The sequence below is a fragment of the Ranitomeya imitator genome, chromosome 4 (assembly GCF_032444005.1).
Source record: "Ranitomeya imitator isolate aRanImi1 chromosome 4, aRanImi1.pri, whole genome shotgun sequence".
Classification (NCBI taxonomy): Eukaryota; Metazoa; Chordata; class Amphibia; order Anura; family Dendrobatidae; genus Ranitomeya; species Ranitomeya imitator.
In genome coordinates, this window is record NC_091285.1 from 5,423,160 (window position 1) to 5,437,057 (window position 13,898).

Here is a 13,898-nt window from a genome sequence, read left to right on the forward strand (position 1 = left end):
TCACTGACAGCTTAGAAAACTGTCGCAGCAAAGCGTGACGCCGTGACAATGTGTGAGAACAAGGCGGAGAGCTGCCGGGTTCCTCGGAGTATGGTCAGACGAGAACTCCACACCGGCGCCGATCCGTCTCAGTCCATTGGATTCTGGCCGTACGGAGACTCAGCCCTTCTGAGAAACAGAACAGAAACGTTGTCGCCGATCAGTGATCAGTTTATGGCGTCTCTTCACCAGCGTCTTCGAGCTTATAAAGATACAATGTATCAAGCACATGTAGCATCGGACAGAACTGTCCTCAGACGAGCTCAGGCCAAAGCAGAGCCGCTCGTCAGGTCCATTCAGATGACTACGACTTTACCTTTATCCGTGAACTGTGTCAGTTTGTAACATTTGCCCATTTATTCACAGACGAGGAGCCACAAGGTATCAGCGCTGAACTTGTCACGTACAAGCTGATCATGGAGGGGCGTGCAGGACACTTCCCAAATATCGAGAGCCTCTGAGGATGTATCTGATTGTGATGGTAACAAGCTGCAGTGGTGAGCGGAGCGCCCCAGAACTCAGATGAGCTGGAAACCCATGAAGCAGGAACCACTTGTAAATGTGGCGATCACGAGCATCGGGTCAGAACTACTGCGTGAACTGGACGTTAGTGACATCATTAGTGCAGCACGAAAATCAAGGAAAGTGCCGGATTGTAAGAAATGAAAGATTTCACCTGAATTACTCTGCGCAAATGATTTCTGGAAATAAACTTGCGTTCGTTTCATTTTGTGCTTTTGCATTACATATTGCAGCACCTTGAAAAATGGGCCCCGGGCCGCCCACCTCTGAAATCCGGCCCTGCCTTCTTGTATAATCTGCTGTACAGTGGACTGCCTCTCCATTCTGCACTGGTCATTATTACAGTATCGGCTCCACAGTGCTGTGGGATAGAACTGCTGGAACTTTTAGAACAGATGATACAATGTAGCGACAGCTCCTGACACTCTGAGACCCCTGGAGACACGGCCAGGACACGGCCACGCTGCCTCCGTGGCCTCCGCTGCCTCCGCTGGCTCCACTGGCTCCGTGGCCTCCGCTGCCTCCGCTGGCTCCACTGGCTCCGTGGCCTCTGCTGCCTCCGTGGCCTCCGCTGGCTCCGTGGCCTCCACTGCCTCCATGGCCTCGGCTGCTTCCGTGGCATCCGCTGCCTCCATGGCCTCCGCTGCCTCCGCTGGCTCCGTGGCCTCCACTGCCTCCGTGGCCTCCGCTGGCTCCGTGGCCTCCGCTGGCTCCGTGGCCTCCACTGCCTCCATGGCCTCCGCTGCTTCCGTGGCCTCCGCTGCCTCCGTGGCCTCCACTGGCTCCGTGGCCTCCACTTCCTCCATGACCTCCGCTGCCTCCGTGGCCTCCGCTGGCTCCGTGGCCTCCACTGCCTCCATGACCTCCGCTGCTACCGTGGCCTCCGCTGCCTCCGCTTCGTGGTTCTCAGTTTGCAATGATGAGTTCTGGCCAAGATCCTACTGTCAGAATCAGGGGGGACGGTGGAGGCAGAAGGTTCTAGAAGGCTGCAGAATGCAGAGTTACTGAAGCAGAATTTCCCTTGTTCTCGGCTCATAAAGCGACAGCCGCACCGTCCTGATGACGCGGGTCCGGGCGGCTGAGGATAGCGGTACTGTACCTTTATTTTCGGGGAGTTCTGCCAGGTTTTTGGAGGCTTTTGTATACAAATGAGTTTAGTTGGAGGTTTGGAAGATAAAATATTCATGCACATTCTGGAGCATCCGAGCGTCTTCACATTAAGAATTCAGTAAGAGCAGATGGAAATACCTGAAAAAGTCTCACTGATGTCATCACCTCATGTGGAAACGGCGGAGACCGCGGAGAATCCACACAGGCGGGACAGAACATCACCTGCACTGGGGGCACGGAACTAGGGCAGCGAAGATGGTGGAGACAATGGAGAAACCACGCAGGCGGGACGGAACATCACCTGCATCAGGCCGCGGAGATGGTGGAGACAATAGAGAATCCACACAGGCGGGACGGACCATCACCTGCATCAGGCACGGAACGAGGGCGGCGAAGATGGTGGAGACAATAGAGAATCCACACAGGCGGGACGGAACATCACCTGCATCAGGCACGGAACGAGGGCGGCGAAGATGGTGGAGACAATAGAGAATCCACACAGGTGGGACGGAACATCACCTGCACTGGGGGCACGGAACGAGGGCGGCGGAGATGGTGGAGACAATAGAGAATCCACGCAGGCGGGACGGAACATCACCTGCACTGGGGGCACAGAATGAGGGCGGTGGAGACAATGGAGAAACCACGCAGGCGGGACGGAACATCACCTGCACTGGGGGCACGGAACGAGGGCGGTGGAGATGGTGGAGACAATAGAGAATCCACGCAGGCGGGACGGAACATCACCTGCACTGGGGGCACAGAATGAGGGCGGCGGAGATGGTGGAGACAATGGAGAAACCACGCAGGCGGGACGGAACATTACCTGTACTGGGGGCACGGAACGAGGGCGGCGGAGATGGTGGAGACAATGGAGAAACCACGCAGGCGGGACGGAACATCACCTGCACTGGGGGCACGGAACGAGGGCGGCGGAGATGGTGGAGACAATGGAGAAACCACGCAGGCGGGACGGAACATCACCTGCACTGGGGGCACGGAACGAGGGCGGCGGAGATGGTGGAGACAATAGAGAATCCACGCAGGCGGGACGGAACATCACCTGCACTGGGGGCACAGAATGAGGGCGGCGGAGATGGTGGAGACAATGGAGAAACCACGCAGGCGGGACGGAACATTACCTGTACTGGGGGCACGGAACGAGGGCGGCGGAGATGGTGGAGACAATGGAGAAACCACGCAGGCGGGACGGAACATCACCTGCACTGGGGGCACGGAACGAGGGCGGCGGAGATGGTGGAGACAATGGAGAAACCACGAAGGCGGGACGGAACATCACCTGCACTGGGGGCACGGAACGAGGGCGGCGAAGATGGTGGAGACAATGGAGAATCCACGCAGGCGGGACGGAACATCACCTGCATCAGGGGCAAGGAACGCGTCCAGTGGTGACGGCGGAGACAATAGAGAATCCACACAGGCCGGACGGAACATCACCTGCATCAGGCACGGAACGAGGGCGGCGGAGATGGTGGAGACAATGGAGAATCCACGCAGGCGGGACGGAACATCACCTGCATCAGGGGCAAGAAACGCGTCCAGCGGTGACGGCGGAGACAATAGAGAATCCACACAGGCCGGACGGAACATCACCTGCATCAGGCACGGAACGAGGGCGGCGGAGATGGTGGAGACAATGGAGAAACCACGCAGGCGGGACGGAACATCACCTGCACTGGGGGCACAGAACGAGGGCGGCGGAGATGGTGGAAACAATGGAGAAACAACGCAGGCGGGACGGAACATCACCTGCACTGGGGGCACGGAACGAGGGCGGCGGAGATGGTGGAGACAATGGAGAAACCACGCAGGCGGGACGGAACATCACCTGCACTGGGGGCACGGAACGAGGGCGGCGGAGATGGTGGAGACAATAGAGAATCCACGCAGGCGGGACGGAACATCACCTGCACTGGGGGCACAGAATGAGGGCGGTGGAGACAATGGAGAAACCACGCAGGCGGGACGGAACATCACCTGCACTGGGGGCACGGAACGAGGGCAGCGGAGATGGTGGAGACAATGGAGAAACCACGCAGGCGGGACGGAACATCACCTGCACTGGGGGCACAGAATGAGGGCGGCGGAGATGGTGGAGACAATGGAGAAACCACGCAGGCGGGACGGAACATTACCTGTACTGGGGGCACGGAACGAGGGCAGCGGAGATGGTGGAGACAATGGAGAAACCACGCAGGCGGGACGGAACATCACCTGCACTGGGGGCACGGAACGAGGGCGGCGGAGATGGTGGAGACAATGGAGAAACCACGCAGGCGGGACGGAACATCACCTGCACTGGGGGCACGGAACGAGGGCGGCGAAGATGGTGGAGACAATGGAGAATCCACGCAGGCGGGACGGAACATCACCTGCATCAGGGGCAAGGAACGCGTCCAGCGGTGACGGCGCAGACAATAGAGAATCCACACAGGCCGGACGGAACATCACCTGCATCAGGCACGGAACGAGGGCGGCGGAGATGGTGGAGACAATGGAGAATCCACGCAGGCGGGACGGAACATCACCTGCATCAGGGGCAAGAAACGCGTCCAGCGGTGACGGCGGAGACAATAGAGAATCCACACAGGCCGGACGGAACATCACCTGCATCAGGCACGGAACGAGGGCGGCGGAGATGGTGGAGACAATGGAGAAACCACGCAGGCGGGACGGAACATCACCTGCACTGGGGGCACAGAACGAGGGCGGCGGAGATGGTGGAGACAATGGAGAAACCACGCAGGCGGGGCGGAACATCACCTGCACTGGGGGCACAGAACGAGGGCAGCGGAGATGGTGGAGACAATAGAGAATCCACGCAGGCGGGACGGAACATCACCTGCACTGGGGGCACGGAACGAGGGCGGCGGAGATGGTGGAGACAATAGAGAATCCACGCAGGCGGGACGGAACATCACCTGCACTGGGGGCACAGAACGAGGGCGGCGGAGATGGTGGAGACAATAGAGAATCCACGCAGGCGGGACGGAACATCACCTGCACTGGGGGCACAGAATGAGGGCGGCGGAGATGGTGGAGACAATGGAGAAACCACGCAGGCGGGACGGAACATCACCTGCACTGGGGGCACAGAATGAGGGCGGTGGAGACAATGGAGAAACCACGCAGGCAGGACGGAACATCACCTGCACTGGGGGCACAGAACGAGGGCGGCGGAGATGGTGGAGACAATGGAGAATCCACGCAGGCGGGACGGAACATCACCTGCACTGGGGGCACAGAACGAGGGCGGCGGAGATGGTGGAGACAATAGAGAATCCACGCAGGCGGGACGGAACATCACCTGCACTGGGGGCACGGAATGAGGGCGGCGGAGATGGTGGAGACAATGGAGAAACCACGCAGGCGGGACGGAACATCACCTGCACTGGGGGCACAGAACGAGGGCGGAGGAGATGGTGGAGACAATGGAGAAACCACGCAGGCGGGACGGAACATCACCTGCACTGGGGGCACAGAATGAAGGCGGCGGAGATGGTGGAGACAATGGAGAAACCACGCAGGCGGAACAGAACATCACCTGCACTGGGGGCACGGAACGAGGGCGGCGGAGATGGTGGAGACAATGGAGAAACCACGCAGGCGGGACGGAACATCACCTGCACTGGGGGCACGGATCGAGGGCGGCGGAGATGGTGGAGACAATAGAGAATCCACGCAGGCGGGACGGAACATCACCTGCACTGGGGGCACAGAATGAGGGCGGCGGAGATGGTGGAGACAATAGAGAATCCACACAGGCCGGACGGAACATCACCTGCACTGGGGGCACAGAATGAGGGCGGCGGAGATGGTGGAGACAATGGAGAAACCACGCAGGCGGGACGGAACATCACCTGCACTGGGGGCACGAAACGAGGGCGGCGGAGATGGTGGAGACAATGGAGAAACCACGCAGGCGGGACGGAACATCACCTGCACTGGGGGCACGGAACGAGGGCGGCAAAGATGGTGGAGACAATAGAGAATCCACACAGGCCGGACGGAACATCACCTGCATCAGGCACGGATCGAGGGCGGCGGAGATGGTGGAGACAATAGAGAATCCACGCAGGCGGGACGGAACATCACCTGCACTGGGGGCACAGAACGAGGGCGGCGGAGATGGTGGAGACAATGGGGAAACCACGCAGGCGGGACGGAACATTACCTGCACTGGGGGCACGGAACGAGGGCGGCGGAGATGGTGGAGACAATAGAGAATCCACGCAGGCGGGACGGAACATCACCTGCACTGGGGGCACAGAACGAGGGCGGCGGAGATGGTGGAGACAATGGGGAAACCACGCAGGCGGGACGGAACATTACCTGCACTGGGGGCACGGAACGAGGGCGGCGGAGATGGTGGAGACAATAGAGAATCCACGCAGGCGGGACGGAACATCACCTGCACTGGGGGCACAGAATGAGGGCGGTGGAGACAATGGAGAAACCACGCAGGCGGGACGGAACATCACCTGCACTGGGGGCACAGAACGAGGGCGGCGGAGATGGTGGAGACAATGGAGAAACCACGCAGGCGGGACGGAACATCACCTGCACTGGGGGCACGGAACGAGGGCGGCGGAGATGGTGGAGACAATGGAGAAACCACGAAGGCGGGACGGAACATCACCTGCACTGGGGGCACGGAACGAGGGCGGCGAAGATGGTGGAGACAATGGAGAATCCACGCAGGCGGGACGGAACATCACCTGCATCAGGGGCAAGGAACGCGTCCAGCGGTGACGGCGGAGACAATAGAGAATCCACACAGGCCGGACGGAACATCACCTGCATCAGGCACGGAACGAGGGCGGCGGAGATGGTGGAGACAATGGAGAATCCACGCAGGCGGGACGGAACATCACCTGCATCAGGGGCAAGAAACGCGTCCAGCGGTGACGGCGGAGACAATTGAGAATCCACACAGGCCGGACGGAACATCACCTGCATCAGGCACGGAACGAGGGCGGCGGAGATGGTGGAGACAATGGAGAAACCACACAGGCGGGACGGAACATCACCTGCACTGGGGGCACGGAACGAGGGCGGCGGAGATGGTGGAGACAATGGAGAAACCACGCAGGCGGGACGGAACATCACCTGCACTGGGGGCACAGAACGAGGGCGGCGGAGATGGTGGAGACAATAGAGAATCCACGCAGGCGGGAAGGAACATCACCTGCACTGGGGGCACAGAATGAGGGCGGTGGAGACAATGGAGAAACCACGCAGGCGGGACGGAACATCACCTGCACTGGGGGCACGGAACGAGGGCGGCGGAGATGGTGGAGACAATAGAGAATCCACGCAGGCGGGACGGAACATCACCTGCACTGGGGGCACAGAACGAGGGCGGCGGAGATGGTGGAAACAATAGAGAATCCACGCAGGCGGGACGGAACATCACCTGCACTGGGGGCACAGAACGAGGGCGGCGGGGATGGTGGAGACAATAGAGAATCCACGCAGGCGGGACGGAACATCACCTGCACTGGGGGCACAGAACGAGGGCGGCGGAGATGGTGGAGACAATGGGGAAACCACGCAGGCGGGACGGAACATCACCTGCACTGGGGGCACGGAACGAGGGCGGCGGAGATGGTGGAGACAATAGAGAATTCACGCAGGCCGGACGGAACATCACCTGCACTGGGGGCACGGAACGAGGGCGGCGGAGATGGTGGAGACAATAGAGAATCCACGCAGGCGGGACGGAACATCACCTGCACTGGGGGCACAGAACGAGGGCGGCGGAGATGGTGGAGACAATGGGGAAACCACGCAGGCGGGACGGAACATTACCTGCACTGGGGGCACGGAACGAGGGCGGCGGAGATGGTGGAGACAATAGAGAATCCACGCAGGCGGGACGGAACATCACCTGCACTGGGGGCACAGAACGAGGGCGGCGGAGATGGTGGAGACAATGGGGAAACCACGCAGGCGGGACGGAACATTACCTGCACTGGGGGCACGGAACGAGGGCGGCGGAGATGGTGGAGACAATAGAGAATCCACGCAGGCGGGACGGAACATCACCTGCACTGGGGGCACAGAACGAGGGCGGCGGAGATGGTGGAGACAATGGAGAAACCACGCAGGCGGGACGGAACATCACCTGCACTGGGGGCACGGAACGAGGGCGGCGGAGATGGTGGAGACAATGGAGAAACCACGAAGGCGGGACGGAACATCACCTGCACTGGGGGCACGGAACGAGGGCGGCGAAGATGGTGGAGACAATGGAGAATCCACGCAGGCGGGACGGAACATCACCTGCATCAGGGGCAAGGAACGCGTCCAGCGGTGACGGCGGAGACAATAGAGAATCCACACAGGCCGGACGGAACATCACCTGCATCAGGCACGGAACGAGGGCGGCGGAGATGGTGGAGACAATGGAGAATCCACGCAGGCGGGACGGAACATCACCTGTATCAGGGGCAAGAAACGCGTCCAGCGGTGACGGCGGAGACAATAGAGAATCCACACAGGCCGGACGGAACATCACCTGCATCAGGCACGGAACGAGGGCGGCGGAGATGGTGGAGACAATGGAGAAACCACACAGGCGGGACGGAACATCACCTGCACTGGGGGCACGGAACGAGGGCGGCGGAGATGGTGGAGACAATGGAGAAACCACGCAGGCGGGACGGAACATCACCTGCACTGGGGGCACAGAACGAGGGCGGCGGAGATGGTGGAGACAATAGAGAATCCACGCAGGTGGGACGGAACATCACCTGCACTGGGGGCACAGAATGAGGGCGGTGGAGACAATGGAGAAACCATGCAGGCGGGACGGAACATCACCTGCACTGGGGGCACGGAACGAGGGCGGCGGAGATGGTGGAGACAATAGAGAATCCACGCAGGCGGGACGGAACATCACCTGCACTGGGGGCACAGAACGAGGGCGGCGGAGATGGTGGAGACAATAGAGAATCCACGCAGGCGGGACGGAACATCACCTGCACTGGGGGCACAGAACGAGGGCGGCGGGGATGGTGGAGACAATAGAGAATCCACGCAGGCGGGACGGAACATCACCTGCACTGGGGGCACAGAATGAGGGCGGTGGAGACAATGGAGAAACCACGCAGGCGGGACGGAACATCACCTGCACTGGGGGCACGGAACGAGGGCGGCGGAGATGGTGGAGACAATGGAGAATCCACGCAGGCGGGACGGAACATCACCTGCACTGGGGGCACAGAACGAGGGCGGCGGAGATGGTGGAGACAATAGAGAATCCACGCAGGCGGGACGGAACATCACCTGCACTGGGGGCACAGAATGAGGGCGGCGGAGATGGTGGAGACAATGGAGAAACCACGCAGGCGGGACGGAACATCACCTGCACTGGGGGCACAGAACGAGGGCGGAGGAGATGGTGGAGACAATGGAGAATCCACGCAGGCGGGACGGAACATCACCTGCACTGGGGGCACAGAACGAGGGCGGCGGAGATGGTGGAGACAATGGAGAATCCACGCAGGCGGGACGGAACATCACCTGCACTGGGGGCACGGAATGAGGGCGGTGGAGACAATGGAGAAACCACGCAGGCGGGACGGAACATCACCTGCACTGGGGGCACAGAATGAGGGCGGTGGAGACAATGGAGAAACCACGCAGGCAGGACGGAACATCACCTGCACTGGGGGCACAGAACGAGGGCGGCGGAGATGGTGGAGACAATGGAGAATCCACGCAGGCCGGACGGAACATCACCTGCACTGGGGGCACAGAATGAGGGCGGCGGAGATGGTGGAGACAATAGAGAATCCACGCAGGCGGGACGGAACATCACCTGCACTGGGGGCACAGAATGAGGGCGGCGGAGATGGTGGAGACAATGGAGAAACCACGCAGGCGGAACGGAACATCACCTGCACTGGGGGCACAGAACGAGGGCGGCGGAGATGGTGGAGACAATGGAGAATCCACGCAGGCGGGACGGAACATCACCTGCACTGGGGGCACGGAATGAGGGCGGTGGAGACAATGGAGAAACCACGCAGGCGGGACGGAACATCACCTGCACTGGGGGCACAGAATGAGGGCGGTGGAGACAATGGAGAAACCACGCAGGCAGGACGGAACATCACCTGCACTGTGGGCACAGAACGAGGGCGGCGGAGATGGTGGAGACAATGGAGAATCCACGCAGGCGGGACGGAACATCACCTGCACTGGGGGCACAGAACGAGGGCGGCGGAGATGGTGGAGACAATAGAGAATCCACGCAGGCGGGACGGAACATCACCTGCACTGGGGGCACAGAATGAGGGCGGCGGAGATGGTGGAGACAATGGAGAAACCACGCAGGCGGGACGGAACATCACCTGCACTGGGGGCACGGAACGAGGGCGGAGGAGATGGTGGAGACAATGGAGAAACCACGCAGGCGGGACGGAACATCACCTGCACTGGGGGCACAGAACGAGGGCGGCGGAGATGGTGGAGACAATGGAGAAACCACGCAGGCGGGACGGAACATCACCTGCACTGGGGGCACGGAACGAGGGCGGCGGAGATGGTGGAGACAATGGAGAAACCACGAAGGCGGGACGGAACATCACCTGCACTGGGGGCACGGAACGAGGGCGGCGAAGATGGTGGAGACAATGGAGAATCCACGCAGGCGGGACGGAACATCACCTGCATCAGGGGCAAGGAACGCGTCCAGCGGTGACGGCGGAGACAATAGAGAATCCACACAGGCCGGACGGAACATCACCTGCATCAGGCACGGAACGAGGGCGGCGGAGATGGTGGAGACAATGGAGAATCCACGCAGGCGGGACGGAACATCACCTGCATCAGGGGCAAGAAACGCGTCCAGCGGTGACGGCGGAGACAATTGAGAATCCACACAGGCCGGACGGAACATCACCTGCATCAGGCACGGAACGAGGGCGGCGGAGATGGTGGAGACAATGGAGAAACCACACAGGCGGGACGGAACATCACCTGCACTGGGGGCACGGAACGAGGGCGGCGGAGATGGTGGAGACAATGGAGAAACCACGCAGGCGGGACGGAACATCACCTGCACTGGGGGCACAGAACGAGGGCGGCGGAGATGGTGGAGACAATAGAGAATCCACGCAGGCGGGAAGGAACATCACCTGCACTGGGGGCACAGAATGAGGGCGGTGGAGACAATGGAGAAACCACGCAGGCGGGACGGAACATCACCTGCACTGGGGGCACGGAACGAGGGCGGCGGAGATGGTGGAGACAATAGAGAATCCACGCAGGCGGGACGGAACATCACCTGCACTGGGGGCACAGAACGAGGGCGGCGGAGATGGTGGAAACAATAGAGAATCCACGCAGGCGGGACGGAACATCACCTGCACTGGGGGCACAGAACGAGGGCGGCGGGGATGGTGGAGACAATAGAGAATCCACGCAGGCGGGACGGAACATCACCTGCACTGGGGGCACAGAACGAGGGCGGCGGAGATGGTGGAGACAATGGGGAAACCACGCAGGCGGGACGGAACATCACCTGCACTGGGGGCACGGAACGAGGGCGGCGGAGATGGTGGAGACAATAGAGAATTCACGCAGGCCGGACGGAACATCACCTGCACTGGGGGCACGGAACGAGGGCGGCGGAGATGGTGGAGACAATAGAGAATCCACGCAGGCGGGACGGAACATCACCTGCACTGGGGGCACAGAACGAGGGCGGCGGAGATGGTGGAGACAATGGGGAAACCACGCAGGCGGGACGGAACATTACCTGCACTGGGGGCACGGAACGAGGGCGGCGGAGATGGTGGAGACAATAGAGAATCCACGCAGGCGGGACGGAACATCACCTGCACTGGGGGCACAGAACGAGGGCGGCGGAGATGGTGGAGACAATGGGGAAACCACGCAGGCGGGACGGAACATTACCTGCACTGGGGGCACGGAACGAGGGCGGCGGAGATGGTGGAGACAATAGAGAATCCACGCAGGCGGGACGGAACATCACCTGCACTGGGGGCACAGAACGAGGGCGGCGGAGATGGTGGAGACAATGGAGAAACCACGCAGGCGGGACGGAACATCACCTGCACTGGGGGCACGGAACGAGGGCGGCGGAGATGGTGGAGACAATGGAGAAACCACGAAGGCGGGACGGAACATCACCTGCACTGGGGGCACGGAACGAGGGCGGCGAAGATGGTGGAGACAATGGAGAATCCACGCAGGCGGGACGGAACATCACCTGCATCAGGGGCAAGGAACGCGTCCAGCGGTGACGGCGGAGACAATAGAGAATCCACACAGGCCGGACGGAACATCACCTGCATCAGGCACGGAACGAGGGCGGCGGAGATGGTGGAGACAATGGAGAATCCACGCAGGCGGGACGGAACATCACCTGTATCAGGGGCAAGAAACGCGTCCAGCGGTGACGGCGGAGACAATAGAGAATCCACACAGGCCGGACGGAACATCACCTGCATCAGGCACGGAACGAGGGCGGCGGAGATGGTGGAGACAATGGAGAAACCACACAGGCGGGACGGAACATCACCTGCACTGGGGGCACGGAACGAGGGCGGCGGAGATGGTGGAGACAATGGAGAAACCACGCAGGCGGGACGGAACATCACCTGCACTGGGGGCACAGAACGAGGGCGGCGGAGATGGTGGAGACAATAGAGAATCCACGCAGGTGGGACGGAACATCACCTGCACTGGGGGCACAGAATGAGGGCGGTGGAGACAATGGAGAAACCATGCAGGCGGGACGGAACATCACCTGCACTGGGGGCACGGAACGAGGGCGGCGGAGATGGTGGAGACAATAGAGAATCCACGCAGGCGGGACGGAACATCACCTGCACTGGGGGCACAGAACGAGGGCGGCGGAGATGGTGGAGACAATAGAGAATCCACGCAGGCGGGACGGAACATCACCTGCACTGGGGGCACAGAACGAGGGCGGCGGGGATGGTGGAGACAATAGAGAATCCACGCAGGCGGGACGGAACATCACCTGCACTGGGGGCACAGAATGAGGGCGGTGGAGACAATGGAGAAACCACGCAGGCGGGACGGAACATCACCTGCACTGGGGGCACGGAACGAGGGCGGCGGAGATGGTGGAGACAATGGAGAATCCACGCAGGCGGGACGGAACATCACCTGCACTGGGGGCACAGAACGAGGGCGGCGGAGATGGTGGAGACAATAGAGAATCCACGCAGGCGGGACGGAACATCACCTGCACTGGGGGCACAGAATGAGGGCGGCGGAGATGGTGGAGACAATGGAGAAACCACGCAGGCGGGACGGAACATCACCTGCACTGGGGGCACAGAACGAGGGCGGAGGAGATGGTGGAGACAATGGAGAATCCACGCAGGCGGGACGGAACATCACCTGCACTGGGGGCACAGAACGAGGGCGGCGGAGATGGTGGAGACAATGGAGAATCCACGCAGGCGGGACGGAACATCACCTGCACTGGGGGCACGGAATGAGGGCGGTGGAGACAATGGAGAAACCACGCAGGCGGGACGGAACATCACCTGCACTGGGGGCACAGAATGAGGGCGGTGGAGACAATGGAGAAACCACGCAGGCAGGACGGAACATCACCTGCACTGGGGGCACAGAACGAGGGCGGCGGAGATGGTGGAGACAATGGAGAATCCACGCAGGCCGGACGGAACATCACCTGCACTGGGGGCACAGAATGAGGGCGGCGGAGATGGTGGAGACAATAGAGAATCCACGCAGGCGGGACGGAACATCACCTGCACTGGGGGCACAGAATGAGGGCGGCGGAGATGGTGGAGACAATGGAGAAACCACGCAGGCGGAACGGAACATCACCTGCACTGGGGGCACAGAACGAGGGCGGCGGAGATGGTGGAGACAATGGAGAATCCACGCAGGCGGGACGGAACATCACCTGCACTGGGGGCACGGAATGAGGGCGGTGGAGACAATGGAGAAACCACGCAGGCGGGACGGAACATCACCTGCACTGGGGGCACAGAATGAGGGCGGTGGAGACAATGGAGAAACCACGCAGGCAGGACGGAACATCACCTGCACTGTGGGCACAGAACGAGGGCGGCGGAGATGGTGGAGACAATGGAGAATCCACGCAGGCGGGACGGAACATCACCTGCACTGGGGGCACAGAACGAGGGCGGCGGAGATGGTGGAGACAA

The 13,898-nt window shown here is 61.2% G+C and overlaps 1 protein-coding gene across 1 annotated transcript; it reads right to left on the reverse strand.

Moving 5' to 3' along the window:
- Nucleotides 1–947: 947 nt before the first annotated feature.
- Nucleotides 948–1,421, reverse strand: LOC138673824 (thrombospondin-related anonymous protein-like). The gene has a single exon (XM_069761861.1). The coding sequence runs from the start codon at nt 1,419–1,421 to the stop codon at nt 948–950; it is 474 nt and encodes a 157-aa protein (XP_069617962.1).
- Between the last annotated feature and the right edge of the window lie 12,477 nt (nt 1,422–13,898).